This window comes from Panicum virgatum, chromosome 7N (genome assembly GCF_016808335.1).
Source record: "Panicum virgatum strain AP13 chromosome 7N, P.virgatum_v5, whole genome shotgun sequence".
NCBI classification, from domain to species: Eukaryota; Viridiplantae; Streptophyta; class Magnoliopsida; order Poales; family Poaceae; genus Panicum; species Panicum virgatum.
The window spans coordinates 41,266,468-41,287,080 of record NC_053151.1 but is presented as its reverse complement, the minus strand read 5'-3'; the positions used below and the strand labels follow the sequence as shown (position 1 = coordinate 41,287,080).

Sequence of the window (20,613 nt, the reverse complement as noted above, 5' to 3'; positions counted from 1 at the left end):
CCCTTGGTTTGACCATCCGCCAAAGATCGATGCCACTCGTCACGAGTGGGATCATCCATCTCCCCCTTCGCTTTTTCCGTCCTGCACGGGCTGGGCCTGTGGTGGGGTTTGCGCAAATGCGGACATGACGAGCAAGCGCTCGCGTGGGACAAATGTCCTTCTAGAAAAGATCGAGCAATCAGCCCGGTGCCCCGGCGGCACCCCCGGCACTCGGTTCCTCCACCACCGGGAGTGGGCTCCCTGGTTGGTGAGACAACGATGGCGCCGCGCCGCGCCGCCCCCGTGGGGCATGCACGAGCACGCTAGGTGGCGCGAGCAATCATTAGTGGCGTTCATGGCGATCACCGTGGGCTCATTTGCATTATATTAGATGACGCTTGTTTGGGTAAGCAGCGCGTAGACAAAGCGGAGACATTAATTTTTTTTTTGTGGAAGAAAAGGACACAAATGCTCTAAACCGTGTTTCTTTCACTGCTTCCCGTCCTGTCACGTGAACACTGGACGCGGCACTCTTCTTGCGCGCACGGCGCAGTCACAACATTCGATCCACAGATTCTCCAAAAAAAAAGAAAGAAACATTCGATCCACACGAGCTGAAGATGCTTGAATCTTGACTACTAGCGAGGAAAAGGAGTCCAAGATATTTCCAGAGAAAGATAATTTTTGGCACTAGACTCAGTAACATTTTTTGAGGTTATCTTCGGAGCTTAGGATCTACTTATCCACTTTTGGACTTTTCAAAAAAGAACTTGATCATTTTTGTTACTAGAGTGCGACCTTTGAGTGATCAGGTTGACTTCTCTAATCACTAGGATGAGTCGTACGGCATTTAACCATGCAGATAAATAAAGGGCACAAAGAGTACTATTTGAATTGCAGAGCATCGCTTGTCACATACTCACATAAACAAACGTGCGTAGAGATACACAAGTTTTGTTTTTCCCCACAGGATCGACCATAATTGACTCGTTTGATTACGGACGGATTTATATGAATATAAGAATCGAAAACTAATAAAATAACAATCAGAATAAACAATTCATACCACACTTCCATCCGCAGACGGTGGGGCCCACGCCTGCTGATCAACACATGGTGCAGTAGTGCTAGGCCTTGTTTTGTTTAGTTGCAAAAATTTTTAGAATTTTAACACCGTATTTAGTAATTATTATTTGATCATGGGTTAACTAGGCTCAAAAAATTCGTCTCGTAAATTACAGACAAACTATGTAATTAATTATTTTATTTAGCTACATTTAATACTTCATGTATGGGTTTAAAAATTCAATGTGACGAGAAATATTATAAAATTTCGGAATTTTAGATAGTACTGGTACTGGTCGTTCGCCAATCCCACCCACTGACCCACCAGTTCACGCGAGGATACTGCCGCCGCCAGGCTGGTCCCACCCGATCCAACTTGTCTGACTTCATGAAGCGAAGGCACGAGGAGGAACAGTGTTATGAGTCTGGATGAACAGTACTTCCTACCGTGATTCACTGTAGCAGATACTGTTCACGGAATACTGTAGCAGGAAGCACTGTAGCATGTGTACTGTAGCGATCAATCCTACCCCATCCATCTCGGATCGGACGGCCCACGTAGACTCCAAAGTCACGGGAAACAGTATTCCCTGACTTGCCTTCAGCAAGTCAGGGAATCCCGATTGGGTCCCACTACATTCCCCGCTGCCGCACGGATGACCAGCCTGGTCGCTGACACGCGGGCCTCAAGCTATCGCTTCTTCCGGCCTTGCAAAAACGGCGACGCGTGGTGGGTGGTGGGCTGGAGATCGGAAAGATACGCAGGAAATGAGGTAAAACCGGCCAGGAAAAATACCCTATCTTCCCTCATCTTCCGCTGTCCTTTTGCGGCGCGTGAGGTGGCGTCGCCGCGAACTCGTTGCTCGGTGCTCGGCGTCCGGCCGCCCCCCGGCGTCATATAAGTTCGGCCGCGCGGTTCGCTCCAAAAAAGTCCACACCTCACCCACGCCGGTCTGTGCCGTGCCCCCCTCCTCGAGTCATCGCTTCCCTCCACCTCCGTTCCAGCATTTCGCGCTCCCGCGGGAGATCGAGGACGAGCCGGAGACGGGATGGTCCCCGGCGGGCGCCGGCGAGGGCTCGCCGCCCTCGCCGCGGCGGCGATCGCTCTGATGCAGGTGAGTCCCGCGCACATGATTCTCGGCGGTGTTCTCTGCTGGCGGCGGCCGCTCTGAAGGGTCGGGGGGTTTTGTGGTGGGGTTTCGGTCATGCTTGGGGGTTTCGAGCCCGCGTAGCCGTCTCTGCGGTTGCTAATTGCATTCCTTCCTATTTTTGCGTGCCTGCATGGAGGAGCTGCAATTTAGTAGGAGCAGTTCGTAGCGGCTGTCGTTTTCTAGCGCAAAATTTACCGCTGCTTTTGGATTTTACCATGGCGTCGTCGTTTGTGCGAATTCCCATTGGGCGCTGCTGTTTTGAGGGTTGGAAGCATGTTTGAGATTGGAATGTCTTTTTACACGTGCGAGTCTGACCAACTTTCAGTTACTTACTGACATGTATGCGGTTCTCGGATTGGGGGATCGACACAGTGTGGTTTTGCCTCGTTGCCGTTGGCTTTATTTTTCTCTGTTGACAGTCCGATTTTAGTTGACCTCGAGGCAGTTTAGGATATATTTTGGTTTAGTTTTGGTTTAACCGTATTCCAGTTTCAGGCTATCCAGAGGTTGCAAGGTTATGGTTTCTACTGTCTCTGTGGTGTCTGCATTACCCTTTCAGTTTAGCTACTGAAAAGAGAGTTCTAAATTTTACCTTTCTGAGGTCTGTGCATTAAATTATGGTCATACTAGCCCCTGAGGATTTGAAGCCATAACACAATCATCTCCATAGTTAAGTTAGATGTCACGCACAGAGCTGAATGTGTTATTTGGGCTTCAAGTATTTTCCTGTAAAGACCGCTATTATTTGCCTATTTGTAGGGGCGACAGAAGATGAGTACGCAATTAATAGGGGTAAACTATGTCGATTGCTAAGATAATACTTCTTTATTTTTGTATTTATATATGCATATGGAGCTAAAACAACATTTAATTTGGACCGTGTATAGTGTGCAATGGGCTATCATATAGAGTACATTATACTGGCATGTTATATGGTTGTACATCACTGAGATTCAGGTGTTGTCTAATAACATCCAACTCTCTTTTACTGCAATGCAGATCAGTTTGCTAGTGTTTCCAATCAGCGCACAGGAATCCAATAGCTCAAGGTAATTTGTCAGAGTGACCAGCATCTTACTGAGTGCATATTGGTTAGACAGTCTAAGATATGCTCAGTTGACTCTAGAATATGCTACTGTACTTGACATGCTTAAACTTGATGTTCCATATATGTGGAGCCCTTGGTCCTTATCTATCTTGCCATTTTGCATCTGTAGGGTTGTACCTGCAGAAGGTTACTGTTCCATGTATGGTATTTGTGGGCAACGAAGTGATGGGAAGGTTTTAAACTGTGCAAATGCAACCAAAGCTGTTAAGGTGACAATATGTCGATACGATCCTTGGGCCTTCGTCCGAATATAACATAGCTGGAAAATCATTACCTTTATCTTTGCAATTTTTTATGATTATTTAAATGTGCTGTTTACCAACTGTTGTTGCTTTTCAGCCAGACACATTGTTTTCTTCAAGGGTCCAAAGTTTGTGCCCAACAATCACTGGAGACGTCTGTTGTACTGTAGATCAGTTTGACACATTACACCAACAAGTCCAACAGGTAGATGCCCTGGTTGCTGAAGAAGTACCTGGATTATGCTTATGCTCTGGCAACCTAACCTGAACCTGCTGAATATTTTATTAATGGCAAGTTGCCTTGGTTACAGCATGGGGTTCATGTTTGCTTCATACATTATCCCTGCTTTGCTTGGTTGCTCCTGTTGCGCTGATTCACACCTGAGGTTGATCATGAAGAAATATAAAAATGCCTTTGTGATGGAATGCTCTAACTTTATCTACCAGCAAGTAGAATCTCCATCAACAAATACCTTTGTCTAATTATTGATCATTTGTTTGTTGTTGGTCTTTGTCATGTTATTCCTTCTCTCCTAATAAGCAGTGCTGCAATTGATCAGTTGCATGTTCAGCACATTGCTATCTATTAAAAGTGATTTGGTCATCTATTGTTCTATTCCATTGTACCTTGCAAGTCTGCCATTCTATTATAGCAATTCAAATACATTCCAAGGTGTTCTCATGAGCCAAACAACTTGATTATTTTTTGCACGCCAAATGATCTAGTGTCTCCTTGACGATCTTTACTCTGGATCTATGTTCAATATAAAACTTCACTCCATCGTTTTGCAGGCTGTTCCATTTCTTGTTGGATGCCCAGCATGCTTGAGGAATTTCTTGAATCTCTTATGTGAGATGTCTTGTTCTCCGAACCAAAGCCTCTTCATTAATGTGACTTCAGTAAAGCAGGTCTTTCTTTTCTGAATTCATCTACTTTATCACTATATCCTATGAGATCCGACCTCCCCCTTTTCATATGGTTTTATGCAGCCATATGTTATTTAATTTCTTAAACTGCTAGTGCACTATGAAAACATGTTTGTAAATAATTCATATGCTTATTCAATTTTAACAAACACACTTTTGTCTGTATTTTGCAGATTAATGGCACTGCAACTGTTGATGGCATAGATTACTATGTAACTACTAACTATGGTGAAGAGCTGTATAACTCATGTAAGGATGTTAAGTTTGGAACCCTGAACACACGTGCAATGGATTTTCTTGGTGGTGGTGCTAAAACCTACAAAGGTAAAACAGAAACCTTTTTCTGCTGTTGGTAACATGTTCAATGGCAACTGGTTCCTGCATCCCATCTTGATGTGCATCTGGGGTTCATGTTCCTAGTTGATGTTTGTTGGCCTTTTAGTGCCAGGTTGTATAGTAGACTATATTCAGGGTTACATTGTCTCATTTGTAATCACTTTTGACTGACTCATGTATAATTCTTGGCTTCTACACTTGTGATTGAAGAGTGGTTGGCATTTCTTGGGCGACAAGCGAAACCTAATGAGCCTGGGTCACCTTACTTAATAACATACCGATCGGACTCTAGCGATTCATCTGGTGTGAAGCCTCTAAATTCTACAATTTATTCTTGTGGAGACCCATCTTTGGGTTGTTCGTGCGGTGATTGCCCTTCTTCCTCTGTTTGCACGGGCTCCTTGCTGCCTCAGCTTAACACTGAAACCTCCTGTTCAGTTAAAATGGGTTCTTTAAAGGTAGGCACTATCCTATTACCTGAACGCATGATCAAATTTCAGGAGTGGGTCTAGTATACCAAGCTTTATATTTATTGTACTACCTCTGTTCTTAAATTAATAATGTTTAGGACAAGCTAATTAATTTAAAAATGGACTAATTAGCTTGTCCTAAACATCATATATTTAAGATTGGAGGGAGTAACAATATACAAATGCTGTAACTTTAAATGCATTACAAAATGGCACATGTCATGAGGTGTCATAGTTGAACACCATATTAGATGTGGATAACATACTCCATGACTTCTTGTGTACGCATACATGCTCAGATCATGTACTTATTTGATATACAACGAAATGTAACTGTGGAAAACAAATAATTTTGGTAAAGTTTTTATGAAATATGTATCACCTAAGGCGCTACAGGACTTCGCCAACATTCTAAATTAAAACATCACAATTGCTGTTGAGATTCCATGTGTTCAAATTTTTGGTGATTTAACAATCTTTTGGATGTCTTCTTAGTGGTGTGGTGTGCCCCTTAATTTATGTTCCTTTCTATATGTACAGGCCAAATGCTTGGACTTCTCACTAGTGGTTGTCTACCTTGCGTTATTATGTGCTTTTCTGCTGTGGGGTTTGTTATACAGGACACGAGGAAGAACTGCCTTCCCCTTGAAAACAAAACCATTGGGGAATTCAGATGATAAGTCAGACTCAAACAAAAATGGCAAGAGCCTTCATAACTCAGTTCAGGTTCTTTTCTGCCAAATTATTTTCATGTCCAAAGCAGCTTGTTTAACTAGAATATTATTTGTCTGTTTTCTTAATGTGCTTGTCTTGAGCATTGATATGGATTTTTAGTTCCTTCTAGCATGTTTCTCTAGTCCTTTTTTATGGAGAAAATGCTGGCACAATTATAGTAGCTTCTTTTATTAGGTATCAGTTCAGTTCTTGTTCCCAGGTTCATGGTTATGTTTTTGGTGGATTTATATTGGTATCAGGTGTCTGAAGCTGCATCCTCTACTGTCAAACCATCCCATCCTTCTATTGTTCAAACTTACATGTCAATTTTCTTTAGGTTGGATTCCTTCTTCAATTGTACTTAAACAATTATTATTTGAAGTGTTTAGGCCTATCCTAATTTTTGAAAAGTATTGCAGGAAGCATGGAATATTTGTTGCTAGATACCCTCTTCTTGTGTTATGTGTATCATTGCTTATCCCTGTTCTCTTATGTATTGGTCTCCTTCGCTTCAAGGTTGAAACCCGACCAGAAAAGGTACTTAATTTATTCCAGTCATTATTAATTTCACTATTGTTTCTCGTAGCAAGACCTATAGTTGCTGAAATGCTCAGAATCCAATGTCGGGATCTGTAATTTCTGTTTCTGTTTCTGTATTTGATATTTATTACTTATCCATTGAGTGCAAGTACTGCACATGTCTGTTGATTGTTACCACTCACAAATTTGATCGTCTGAATCATACACATTTGTAAATATTTATGCTGGGGCTTAACATGCTTAATATTGTAACTCCGATGATGTATGTGTAAGCATACACAGAAATATTGCATTTAATTTAGTGCACTGGACTGAATCAGCTATTTCTTTGAAATAAATAAACACTATATCCATTGTCCAGAAAATGAATTGGCATAATTCAGAACTCAAGTGTTCATATGTAAATTACTAATCAGTTGTAAACTTCCTGTATGATTTGATCAAGCTGTTATGAATTTAATCCTTATCTTTTGTCAGCTTTGGGTTAGCCCCGGAAGTCGAGCCGCTGATGAGAAGAACTATTTTGACAGCCATCTTGCACCATTTTATAGGATTGAGCAGGTATTTTCAACTCTTGTAACCTCATTTTTGTCGAATAAAGTGAATGTCCGTTACAAATTGTATTTGCTGAATTCCTGCCATATAGAACAGTTCTTCTTTTTCTGCAATCGTCTTGATTCTTGATGTCTTATGTCTGGCTTATTTATCCCTGTTTTCCATTTGAAGATGAATATTCTGAAAAGTCAATTATGTCGTCAATTGTTGTTCTTAATGCAGCTTGTGTTAGCCACTTCTGCATCTGGTGGGTCTGCAGCTCCTTCGATAGTAAATGATAACAATATGAAATTACTATTCCAGATTCAGAAAAAGGTAGGAAATTCGCATGATAACATGAATTTTGGGACTTCATCTGCCATATGGTTCTCATGTTTCTTCTAATTGTAAAGGTTGATGATCTACGTGCAAATTATTCTGGGTCAACAGTAGCCCTTGCTGACATTTGCTTAAAGCCGCTCAGTACAGACTGTGCTACTCAAAGTGTTTTGCAGGTGATGATTCTACAGTACCTACAGGATAGTTTCTGCATTGAAACTAACTTGGTTTCTTAAGAATGTACAAATGTTTTATATTCCTGTGTTGTGTTTAATATGGTTTATACAAACCACTATAGAAGTGATAGCTTCAATGCTCAATGCTGCAGTATTTCCAGCTGGATCCTAAAAAATATGATGATTCGGGAATAGACCATGCTAAATTTTGTTTTCAGGTAAATCTCTACTGTTGAAGTATCCTATCAATCCATGTTTTCAGATAGTTTTTTAGCAACTTCACCAAAATTGAAGATTGAGTTGAATTTGATTGTTCTACTTAGCAGAGCATGTATTCTATAATGTATGCAATGTTTTGCTTGGTACTAAAGTTGTACTATTCTCAAAGGCACATGCAGTACATCATATTGAATACTGACTATCAGGATACTTATTGGGTTTTCGAGCTGGTTGTCATGGCGGTGTCTAAATACTTATCTTGTATATTGCAGCATTACACTTCTGAAGAGACATGCTTGAGCACTTTTCAGTCACCTATTGATCCTGGTACAATTTTAGGTGGTTTTCCAGGAAACAATTTTACCGAGGTAATGTTTTATTAGTTATTACACCATTGTACTAAAAAAAACCTATTACGTCTTTTGATATCCCACTCCTTACCAACTGGCTGTTGCTGGGCAGGCTTCTGCATTTATAATTACTTATCCTGTCAACAACATGGTTGAGACAACAGGACAAGAGAATGAGAAGGCCGTGGCTTGGGAAAGGGCATTTATTAGTCTTGTCAAGGTTAGCCATGCTAATTCAATTTCTCTTGTTGCATGTGTTCAGCAAACGACCCTTCCTTTTATAGAAGTTTAATCTAATTGTACCTGTTCTATAAAAGTCAATACTTCTGCATTTATTCTTTAATCAGTTCCTGTGGCATATTTCCGCACTTCCCCACTCCCTCTGCGTTAAAGAATATACCTCCTTTGTGGGCTAGTAAAATATTGAAAGTTCCATTTTCCTTTCAAGCAACCATAAAGAACATTTGAGTACACATGGTTCTACGTCCTCATAAGATGCAGCAATGTGAAAGAACTTGGATAAGGTGATGTAAGAGTATCCAACTTATCTTACGGCATTATTTGGGAACCCAACAATTTTTTCTGCTGTTCTGTTAGTTAGAACGCCCCACCTAGCCAACCCGACCATAAAACCCAGGTGTTAGAGTGGGGGAGAGGGGGGGCTTTATCACTGGACCAACATTCCCCCTACAGCGAGCGAGCCGCGCCGCGCCTGTGGCTGCTGGCTGCTGGTCTCAGCGAACCCCGTAGGGGAAATCGCGCAGCGGAAGAAATGCGTGGCCGGTGGGTTTCGAACCCGGGACCTGGCTCTGGTACCAACTTAGACCACCCCCTCTAGCCACTCCGACCCTAAAACCCAGGTGTTATAGTGGAAGGGGTGGGGGCTTTTATCCTCAGTCCAACAATTTGGGAACCCAATAATTTTTTCTGCTGTTGGACTGAGGATAAAAGCCCCCACCCCTCCCACTATAACACCTGGGTTTTAGGGTCGGAGTGGCTAGAGGGGGTGGTCTAAGTCTGTTTCTCCTTCCTTGATATAGCGCCGAACCCAGTTCTCATATTCCATCTCCACGGGTTGAAGCTTGTTAAATTTGGGTCGGTATTTGAGGATATGCCAGTAAAGTTGAGTTAGGATATGCCATTCCTTGGTCGTTGCCTTACTTACGTGTGGGTCCTGGTCCACGTGTCATAAAGATATCGATTGGCATGTTCTGAAATTCAACTTATGTGGCATATCCTCAAATTGCAATGTTAAATGCCTGAGTGCTAGTGTCATTTGTATGCAGAATGATTTTTAGCTTAATGCATTTGTATATTTTTTTTCTGTTTCTTACCGTAAGTTTTTTGTATCTTCTGATTTATTCATTGCAAGAAATTTCTTATTCTTCATTTTTTTAGATTTTGAATATTGCGTACAATGAGCTAGAAAACCTAAATCTTTTTTTTCCCAGGAGGAAATACTTCCAATGGTATTAGCACAGAACTTGACATTGTCCTTTTCATCTGAGAGCTCTATCCAAGATGAATTAAACAGAGAGAGTACAGCTGATGCAATTACCATAGTGGTAACTATCTTATATATGCAAAAACCCTTTAATATTGTTTAAGACAGTGCAGTTTCAACTGTATGCTTATTTGTTTCCTTCGATTGAAATCAGATTAGCTATATTGTGATGTTTGCATATATATCATTCACACTTGGAGACCGTCCTTCTCGTTGGCTGTCACTATTTGTTTCATCAAAGGTATGAGTACAATAAAATGATTGCTCAGCTCTTTTGCCATGATTGGTTGTCATTTTCCTCATGCTTCTTGTAAGAGAAAATATAGAATATACAAGATGGAGATCTATTCTCATGTGCATGTGCCATTGGCCTTGCAGCTAGTATCTCTATTCCAGTACCTGATACAAATGAAGCTGTCCACATTTATGTGGTTCTATGCTCTAATTAAAATAGTTGTACAAGTGAAAAGTATCATATATTACTAACCCGATACAACTTTGCACTTTAGATCCATTAGACTATTTAGTAGATTTACCAGAACTATGACAAGCAACCACATTTTATTTGCTCAAACAATAAATGGCCACCTTCACAAAACTGTAAAATTGCATGGAACCATTGCAAGCAGTTATTTCTTTAATTGCACAAAAATTGCAACTGAAAATTTCTGACAAGAGGCAATCTGTTTTTTTTATTTCTCATATAATAGTATAATCCCGAGTTTCATTTTGAAGAGCTGATTTATTTTTCAGATACCAATTTACTTGACCATGAAAAATGTGTCTTGCACTTGGTACATTTGGCTTTGGCAAACATTTGACATGATAAACTTCAGGTACTGCTTGGCTTGTCTGGGGTTGTCCTGGTGATGCTTTCAGTTTTAGGATCAATAGGATTCTTTAGTGCTATTGGAGTGAAGTCCACCCTTATTATTATGGAAGTGATTCCTTTTCTTGTGCTGGCTGTAAGTCTTCTCTACAATATTGATTGACTTTCTGTTCTTGAATGATATGATGTTTTTTGCTTATGTGTCTTTGATTTTCTGTTAACAAAAAAACTATTTCCCTTATAGCAGTTTCATGTACAATATGTTACTGTCGCTAGTAGAATTTTGTTTACCCTGAGCTACCTCTGCTTAAATTGGATTTCCATGAACTATGTAAGATATTGATTGATGCTGTATGCATCTGCTGAAGGAATATGTCTCCACGAAAAATTCCGAATCAGAACAATCTTTGTGTCTGATGTTTCCATTTGGCCTTGTAGATCTTTATCCTTTTAATTCTGCCCTTATTTGTGCCATACATATTATCCTCGTATTATTATTACTATTTTGGTTGTTTTTATTAATGCTGTGATACATTATGCCTATTTTCCTGAGAGGGGTTGGTAGTTGATTGATGCCTTTAACTGGTCTCTAATTTGTTCAAGAAGTAGGTGATCGTATGCCACGTGGATAGACAGATGGATCTACATAGTTTGCCGGATGGCTAATAGGAAGATGCCTATGAGGAAACTGTCAGTTGTGCTAGATTTTTCAATTACTACAAAGAAACTGACAGATGTGCTTGTGGCTAGGTCGGTGTCGACAACATGTGTATCCTTGTGCATGCTGTCAAACGCCAACCAGATGAGTCAAACTTGGAAGAGAGGATAAGCGATGCACTGGTGGAAGTTGGACCATCCATTACATTAGCCAGTTTTGCTGAAGTACTAGCTTTTGCTGTTAGTGCAATCAACCCAATGCCTGCGACCAGAGTGTTTTCCATGTTTGCTGGTTAGTTTCTCTACATTGTCTGGATTGTATCCCTACTTGCTGTTGGTGTATATTGAGACCATGTGTATAGAGGCCCATCTAGAGGCCCATATATAGGAATTATATATACCCACCCTTCTAGGGTTGGAGGAATACATTTATTATTCCCTCCTACACTTGCCACTTTATGAGTTGCCAACCGACTTTGTTTTGTGCAGCACTAGCGGTCTTTATGGATTTCCTTCTCCAAGTGACAGCCTTTGTAGCCCTTATTGTATTTGACTTTAGGAGGGCACAGGATGACAGGATTGATTGTGTTCCTTGTGCGAGAATCGTGTCAAGTCCAGCTACTGATGATGGTACGTTGTAAACTAGGAACTTGCATTTGCTTTGCTGATACCTGCTGTATTAATGTGAAGCCATTTTGGCTCTTCTCTAACTGCCTTTTTTTCCCTTACTGCCTTGCAAACCTAAGGTGGTGATGGGCAGAGGCTCCACTTGCTTGCTAGATATATGAGGGTAAACGTTAAAGTCTTTATTGGCGGTGTTTATACTTTCAGTTTCAGCCATGTTTGTCATATTTTCCTATTCGTTTAACAGACTTCGAATTACCTTTTCTTTTCTACATGTAGGATATTCATGGACCAATTCTAAGTTACCGGGCAGTGAAGTTCGTTGTAATCGCTGTGTTTGTAGGATTGGCATTTGCAAGCATAGTAAGTTTTCTTCTATTTCCCTTGCATGCATCATGGTTGTTGCTATTCTTGTTCTTATTGCATCTACCATGAGATTAATAGCTGGCCAATTCATCAGTGCAGCTACATAATAGTTGGTGTACTCAATTTGCTTTGAATTAAGTTTTCTTATGGGAGTGAGATCAACTACTAAAAGAAATCCATCTGTATTTCCTAGAGATCCTGTAGACCATCAAGATGGAATGTGCTATGCACTTGTTAGTATAGTTTCATGTTACAAGGCCAGTCATTCACCAATGCAAGTTTTGACGAAAGGATTGATGTCACCTATGCTTGCAACTTGTTAGCTTGAATGTGATGCAAGCGGACTTCAGTTGCATGAGTGATCTTTTCATGGGCTCATCATAGGTTCTCTTTTGCTGTAGAGAATCAATAGGCTTTGAAGAGGATCAGGGCACTAATGATTGGGTCGTTTTCCTTTCCTTTTTTTTTAAAAATCCTACAATCACAGTGGAAGGCACATCTGACAGTGTCTTTTGTCTAGGCATGATCATTTCTCCTCATCTTAGAGCAAACACATTTTTTCTGCATTTCTTGAAAAGAATATGTTGTTATCCTATGACTCACTGCAATGTGTCCTCTGTTCTAATTAGGCGTTGTCTACTAGACTGCAACCAGGACTGGAGCAGAAAATTGTTCTGCCACGAAATTCCTATTTGCAGGTTCTACCACAGGAGCCTTTGTAGCACTTCTTGGGCACCTTCCTTTTTTTCCCTTTAGGATTGCGCTAATTGTAGTATTTCCAGGATTATTTTGATGACCTTGCAGAGTACATGAAAGTTGGTCCACCATTATACTTTGTTATGAAGAACTTCAATTACAGGTATGTATATGTAAAAGTAGCGCTCACAAACTTTTCGAAGAGGAGCCAAGTTACATGCAAATATATATTTATATATATAGTGGCTCCCATATTGTAGTATTGTCTAGTTATCACTCTTCTATCTTCCTTAATTCTTGAAATATGGTCCATTTCCTATCATGTATGATTCCTATGGCAAAAAAAAAGCAGCAGCGACGAGGGTGGCGGCCGGATTAGGCAACCTGGAGCTCTGATACCAACGAAGGCTTGATGTGTTCAATTAGACCCAGAGGACAATATATAGAGTACAAAACCCTAGAATAGGAAAAGACTAGACTACCCTTGACTTATTGACACTTATACCCTTAATATGCTTCTTTTTTCTTGGAGAAAAACAGCATGCTGAATAAATCCAAACTTTTATATTTCGATTATTCCTGATATGAGAACAATAACAAAGACAATAAATCCTTTTGTCCCTAATATGCAAGAAGTTAAAAAAAAGAAGTTTCTCATGTTGCTGGATCCGTTATTACTGTTGCCTTTTGAGATGGGTGATTTAGTTGAGCTCTCCTGAATTGCATGCTCAACATATATAGAAGCTTGATTTATTTATATTGTTTTCCAGCTCTGCATCGGTGCATACGAATCAGATATGTTCAATCAACCAGTGTAATTCAAATTCTCTTTTGAATGAGGTACATTGTTGTTCCTGTGTGTTTATAAGGCTCTGATTCAGAATATATTCAGTAAAGAATTTTTTTTTAGCACAATATATATCAGAGATGAGCTTGTTTTAGTATAACCTAACTTGTTTGCACTCCGTTTAACATAATTGCTGCAATCATGCAGATAGCAAGACAATCATTATCCCCTGAGACTAGTTACATTGCTAAACCTGCTGCTTCCTGGCTTGATGACTTCCTAATTTGGATGTCACCTGAAGCATTTGGATGCTGTAGGAAATTTGTGAATGGAAGTTACTGCCCTCCAGATGATCAGGTTGTAGACATTTTTTCTTGCTTGGCTTAATATATTTGTATTGGTTTGATCAAAACAGAAGACTTCTTATCTGAACCAGTGGAACTTTCCCTCACTATGAGAAATAAATAAAATGAGAAGTGCTAAAAAGTAAACAGTATCCGGTCACTCCATGGAATAAAAGGCACCTTCCTTGCCTCATCACTGCAGGATACCTGTGGGTCATTGCAAAAGAACTAGCATACTATGATACTGAAGTAGCAACAATTGCTATACTAGGATAAGCTTTTTTAATGCACCTTTCTCGTCTAATGGATTGTAAGTAACATTCAAGCCTGTACTTTACAGCCTCCCTGCTGCCAACTTGATCAGGATTCAGGCACTTGCAGCGCTAGTGGAACATGCAATAACTGTACAACGGTAATACCTGTAATCTCTGTACCTTTAACCATATCAATCAGTTCCAGATGGTTGTTTTCTGTATTATCCTGTCCTATTATATGTAATGGATAAATACTTGAATTGTATGGTTTAACCACAATCCACACACTACTATATATTGCAAGTAGAAGTGAAATGTTTCTGATCTTCTATATGCTTTTGTCTCAGTGCTTCCTACACTCAGAATTGGATAACGGACGTCCATCCACAACCCAATTCAAAGATAAACTTCCATGGTTTCTTGATGCGCTTCCATCAAGTGATTGTTCTAAAGGGGGGAAAGGAGCTTATTCAACAAGTTTGGACCTCAGTGGTGTGTGTAGTATGTTATGATTGTGTATCTTATTGTTATGCTGTCTTTTAGGCTATGAAATCATGTGTATTGTATAGATTTCTACTAGCAGGTTGTGAACTGGTGTACTTGACAAGCCTTTTCCTTTTTCAGGTTATGAAAGTGGCATTATACAAGCATCGGCATTCCGAACATACCATACTCCCCTTAATAAGCAGGTAGTAAACTAGCATGGAATCTATTATGATTATTGCCATCTTTCCTTTTTAACATTACTAAATTTAACCAGTGTTTTCTGTTGTTTTCTTCTAGACTGACTATGTTAACTCAATGAGAGCTGCCCGCGACTTCAGTTCTAAAATGTCTGAAGATTTACAGGTACCTCAGCTGCAACAAGTTTTTTAGACCAGAACTACATCAATGAAAAGTATAAAAAGTACATCCATCAAATATAACAAGTATGGATACTGACTACATACTGTAACTTCTGTTCGTTCTCTTGATATACTTTCACCTGCTACATACTCGAGGAAAATAGATTATGCACTTGCCCTTTTTTCCTCTCGATCATAGGAGAGAACCCCCAGGCATTTTTAGAATTTTGGTAGACAAGTACCAAACTATGGCTGGCCAATAAACTAGCTGGAACCAGTTTCTCAAGGAGGTAAAAATTAATGAGCCCTGGGTGGCCGGATCCTCAACTGAAGGCACTAACCAACGAAGCTACTGCATGGTTCTTGATTATGCATTTCTCTCTCTCTCTCTCTCTCTCTCTCTCTCTCTCTCTTAGCAATTGTAACACACACACACATAAAAGGGACTTTCCTTTGTGAAAATGTTAATATGATGGTAACTTGCCAGTTCATTGTGGTACTTTGGCCTTTTGCTAAGAGCACAATACACCTAGAATTTTCTTTTCGCTTTAGCAGTTGTGACATATTTGGAGAGGAAAGTTTATTGTGCATGCTTTATCTTTTCAAAGGAGGTACATGGAATAATAATTGTTCGATATTTTGCTGGTCGGAGAATTTTCTAGGTTGTACTTCCTAACAAGCCTCTGATATATCTTATTTACGCAGATGGAAATTTTCCCATATTCTGTGTTCTACATATTTTTTGAGCAATACCTGGGTGTGTGGAAGACAGCTATCATGAACATATGTGTTTGCCTTGGTTAGTAACTAAATCCACTATTTGCTGTTATTTCTTAGTGCTTTCTTATGACATATTTGTCACAGAGGTCTCCCTTTCTGTGCACGAAATTTTCATTCAGTATAACTCTTGATATCAAAGAGAACTCCTAATGTATTCGATTAGTATCCTAATATAACTAAAAGGCACAGTGTGTTCTTGCTAGACTGTCATGATTATTTACTCCTCGACTTAGTTCATCAGATTGCACCAAAGATACAACTTTTGTTGAGTGCCAGTTGATATGAACTGGTTTTATGATTCATTGAAGTGGCATTAGTAGACTGAATTTCCAATGAATCGATTGTTATGTGTTAGTGTGTTATTTATAGGGTATTTGTGGAACTTACAGCTAATTTGCTTGAAACTGGTCACTGGTGAGTTCCCAGCTTAGATGGACCTAGGAGAGGTCCCAGTCAATTTATGAACAGTTTCACAATGTTCTAGCTTAAGAAGTCCCAGCCACCTAGGCTTCTAGCTGAACTTTTATCATTAGTTTATTCTTACCGATGAGTGCTATATTTTCTTCCCCAAGCTACAAGTCATGGTTCCGCTCCATTTACTGCCAAGATGGAAACAACATCAACACTATGAAAAGGGGGAATTTCTTTATGCCACATCGCTTTTTACTTCATAGGTTTTCTTAATTTGGAATTAACTGCTAGACAGAATTATGATGAAATGGTAAGATATTTATTGCATTTAATCTGACTGTTCTCCTTGTTATGCATACAGGTACCGTATTTGTTGTGTGCTTCATAGTCACCAGCAGGTCAGCGAGGCTTTCATAATCATAGTGCCAACTATTTTTTTTTCTCGAACAACTCAGGAGAACTGCGTGCCAACTATTTTCAGTTGATACTCAATTCACTAGATCCTTATATTCATTATCTTCTGCTGATTTCAGTTTATGGGCTTCAGCGATCATTTTAATTGTGCTGGCCATGATAGTCTTGGATTTAATGGTATGTTTGACTCTCAGAATGAAAACTCCTTGAATTTAAATACGTTTGAAAATTCTTTAGATTAATTAACTGCCCCTAATGAATATATAATGTTCATACAAGATTTGAAGTAGAATCTGTTAAAATGAAGTGGGCTTGTCGGCTCATGGTGTGATTTTGTGTGATATCTGAACTAAGCAAGTTATAGGATTCATTTACTATTGATGAAGCCTGTGCGATATGTTAGCTATGATGTGGAATAATTACACTAAAGTATAATAAAAAAGCAAACTTTTATAAATGAATTTAAAAAGGGAATCCCTTTATAATCACCTGCCATTATTGGCATGTACTGGACTCCTAGGTGTTTGTATATGAAACATTACTCTAGTGTTGGAATATAAGTGAATTGCCTACCTCTCCCCATCAGCTTAGGCTTTTGGGTTGAATTGGTTGGTGCATGCAACTCAATATGGCATCAAAGCGAGAGGTCTCGAGTTCGAATCCTGGTTAGCACAATTAAATAAAATAAATGTTGCTCGCTCCTATTCCACATCTGAGGCCTGAGGGAGCCTCCACGTGAGGGAGAGTGTTGGAATATAAGTAAATTGCCCACCTCTCCCCTTCAGCTTAGGTTTTTGGGTTGAATTGGTCGGTGCATGCAACTCAATATCTAAGATGTTCTAGGAGCCAATTTTAATTAAATCTGTTCTGGTGGTGTAGAATTATTGTTGGTGCTAATTTTTCTTTTCCTTTTTTCCCCCTCTGTATTTGTTGGCAGGGTGTGATGGCCATGCTTGGTATTCAGCTCAATGCAATTTCTGTTGTAAACCTTGTTATGTCAATTGGAATTGCTGTTGAGTTCTGTGTTCATATCACGCATGCCTTTATGGTAGGTGCATTGTACATTTGGAAATACCAGTTCCAAATCTTACTTTACTGATTTTATATTTTATCTGATTATTGGCAAGTTATACCTTTAGATGTTTTCCTATGCTTTTTTTTTGAACTGTACAGCGGGGGAGACCCCCACTGTGGTAATATATTAATAAAAATAAGTAAAAAACTGTACAAAGCATGGGGATGGCATGATCCCCATATAAAAAAGAAACTTCAGATGCTACACATGGTAACTACTGTACAGAATTGACCCAATTCAGGAAGTCCTCTCTACTGTTATCTATGCTTTCCTATGCTTGTAAAAGGTTGGGCATGAAGACACCCACACTTTTCAGGCCACTTCTACAGAACTTTGCACACATTTGCACTGATCATGAAAACCTGGCTGTAGGATTTAGAACCATATGCAATAGCTATCTGGTAATACAGTTTTGGACTTTGGTGCAGACGTATTTTTATTGGATATACTCGTGCACAGTCTGCATAAGTTCTCAAACACGCAGGAGAGCTGCATAAGTTCTTGTAGCAAGGAGAAGGCTAACACTAATGCCGCACAACCCTTTCAAATAGAACCACACAGATATTTCTGATATAAACATGCGTCTAAAAATATATTTGACTTAAATGCTTGTGTTGGCTATTCTTTTCCACAGCCCACACCATGACTTAATACTAGATTTCTCTTATTGTTTTATAGATTGGCAATGGGGACAGAGAAACTCGTGCAAGGCAGGCTCTTTCCACAATGGGTGCTTCTGTATTCAGGTTAGAGATTGCATTCTCCCAAAAATAATTGTGGCAAACCTGAGGAAATAGAAACAGGAAGATATAAGCTTTGATCATTCAAATTTGAATTCAAATTTGAATTGGTTACATCGTATGCTTTGTTGATTGAATTTATGCATTATATGCGCATAGGCCAGTGTTTCGTACAGCATCTGTTAGATGTTTAAATTTACCGTATATTTCTGCAATAATTTTTCAATCTTACAAAAAAGACTTACCACTCGTGTCAACTGGATTTGCTTGCTATATTTACACATCAGAGCAATATTTATTATCTTGGTCTGACATACCTTTTGCCGTTTCAGTGGAATCACCTTGACCAAACTCGTGGGAGTTATTGTCCTGCGTTTTGCAAAATCTGAAGTTTTTGTGGTACGTGCTTCTGAATCCACATTTAAGCCAAAGTTCCTCTTACGTCTTACCTTGAAGTACCCCTTTCTTATACCCATATGAATATAGGTCTATTACTTCCAAATGTACTTGGCACTTGTCCTCATTGGATTCCTGCATGGGCTTATCTTCCTACCGGTTAGCATCTAAATCATCTACAATCTCTTTTTGTTTCCACAAAATCCCATAAAAAGCTTTCACCAATAAATTGCTAAATCTTTCAGGTCCTTTTGAGTTTATGTGGCCCTCCTCCAAAATCAGCGAAACCAATTGAACAAAGTCAACCAACTTCAGCTTCAACTGAGCAGACTTGAAGGGATTTTATTCGATTAACGGTGACATACTCAAAAATTAAAATAGGCCAGTTTGCGTTTTGTGTGTCCATGTAAATATCCATCTATCCCTGTGAAGAAGTCACATTGTGTTGCGTTGTACAGCATTTGAAGGTGAAAAGCAGTGTCTTTTTAGGGTGGTGAAAGCAGTGTTATAGATCCATAGAAAAAGACTGTACATGCCCATCTCCTATTGTTTGCTTATTACTAGGTTAGTTGGTGCTTACAGCTTACACATGGCGGAAAAGGAAACCAAGAGGCGTATCGGGTCTTGATTGTGCGGTATATCTAGTTTGCTGCAGTCTGCTGGTGGTTTGTATCTGTTTCACTTGAGAGTACAGATGCTTGAGTGCCGATGTTTTGGTATCGTTACGTTGTAGCATTGAGCTTGATTGGATTCATTCCGTATGTTTGCAAGGATGTATTTTAGGCATGCAAGAGGTGATTTTGTTTTAAACCTGCATGTACGATGAATCACATGGTGTCTAGTGTTTTCGCTGCCGAACCGAACATGCGGTGTCTGGAATGCTGGATAGTGCACAATCAGTCGAATTTGTTTATTGATGGAGCTTTCTAGTCAAATTTTCCCCATCTGTCGACACTCATGCAATTTGGTTAGTACTAGGCGGTGGATTTGGTAGGATTTTCTGAATAGTTTAACACCTGGTGGAATCGGTGGATTTCACGTGACTATCACGGGCCTTCAGCTTCTCTGCACCCCAGCCGTTGGTATCCTGCTTTGGCGCAGTGCCACAAATGCCTGTGGCAACGCCTCTCGAGATTGCTGCTGGTGGTGGATCAACGGCTTCTTTGCTGCACCGTCCGTCCGCACCCTCCAAATCTATGACAATGCATGGCCATGGTGAATTCAAACCCTTCATCAGGGCACAATAGAGGGAGATGGAAGCATGAGGAGATCTGAGGCAGACTAGATGCAATTGTGGCTGCGTTCTCCAGCGAGTATATGTAAAACATGCCGAGTGGATTGCAGTGTCTGAGTTGGTAAACTGGATATTTAACTGAAAATCTAATGATTGGACAAAAACCCACTGTTATAGTTAAGTACTTACTTTGCATTTGACAGTGCTACCTTTTCCGGAATAAGGCCCTGTTTAGTTCTCTTTACATGTAAATGCAAATTTTTTTGCAAAGGAATCTTGCCAATTTGAAGTAATAAATGAAGTCTATTTATAAAACTTTTTGCACAGATGGGTTGTAAATCGCGAGACGAATCTAATGATGCTAATTAATCTATGAGTAAGCAATAATTAGCGGATGGTTACTGTAGCATCACTGTTGCAAATCATGGATTAAGTATTCATTAGATTCGTCTCGTGATTTACAGCTCATCCATGCAAAAAGTTTTATAAATAGACTTCATTTAGTAC

At 39.7% G+C, this 20,613-nt stretch overlaps 1 protein-coding gene across 3 annotated transcripts; it reads left to right on the top strand.

The window, feature by feature from the left end:
• The first annotated feature begins 1,793 nt into the window (after positions 1-1,793).
• LOC120683840 (NPC intracellular cholesterol transporter 1-like) lies at positions 1,794-19,730 on the top strand. Of its 3 annotated transcripts, XM_039965935.1 has the most exons (39): positions 1,794-2,159; positions 3,195-3,244; positions 3,413-3,512; positions 3,643-3,750; positions 4,338-4,454; positions 4,646-4,796; positions 5,019-5,266; positions 5,819-6,004; positions 6,253-6,329; positions 6,412-6,529; positions 7,010-7,093; positions 7,310-7,402; positions 7,480-7,581; positions 7,734-7,799; positions 8,073-8,168; positions 8,263-8,370; positions 9,602-9,715; positions 9,809-9,895; positions 10,491-10,619; positions 11,234-11,432; positions 11,630-11,770; positions 11,887-11,930; positions 12,044-12,127; positions 12,760-12,828; positions 12,913-12,989; positions 13,597-13,666; positions 13,821-13,970; positions 14,298-14,369; positions 14,559-14,703; positions 14,836-14,900; positions 14,995-15,060; positions 15,762-15,855; positions 16,609-16,645; positions 16,781-16,838; positions 17,599-17,709; positions 18,415-18,482; positions 18,809-18,875; positions 18,963-19,031; positions 19,118-19,730. In XM_039965935.1, the coding sequence occupies exons 1-39, from the start codon at positions 2,094-2,096 to the stop codon at positions 19,205-19,207; spliced, it is 3,876 nt and encodes a 1,291-aa protein (XP_039821869.1). In that variant the 5' UTR covers positions 1,794-2,093; the 3' UTR covers positions 19,208-19,730. The 3 variants fall into 3 exon arrangements, 2 of the variants coding, with proteins under 2 accessions (XP_039821869.1, XP_039821870.1); XM_039965936.1 differs by lacking the exons at positions 1,794-2,159; positions 3,195-3,244 and having other exon boundaries at positions 3,647-3,750; XR_005678953.1 differs by lacking the exons at positions 17,599-17,709; positions 18,415-18,482; positions 18,809-18,875; positions 18,963-19,031; positions 19,118-19,730 and having other exon boundaries at positions 16,409-16,645; positions 16,781-16,844.
• Positions 19,731-20,613: the final 883 nt, after the last annotated feature.

Excerpts from the sequence above, each read along its gene's own strand:
- LOC120683840 (XM_039965935.1), top strand. The coding sequence starts at position 2,094 with ATGGTCCCCGGCGGGCGCCGGCGAGGGCTCGCCGCCCTCGCCGCGGCG. Across the intron at positions 8,371-9,601 it reads CATTTATTAGTCTTGTCAAG|GAGGAAATACTTCCAATGGT; the intron begins GTTAGCCATGCT and ends TTTTTTTCCCAG. Across the intron at positions 13,971-14,297 it reads ACTGCCCTCCAGATGATCAG|CCTCCCTGCTGCCAACTTGA; the intron begins GTTGTAGACATT and ends TGTACTTTACAG.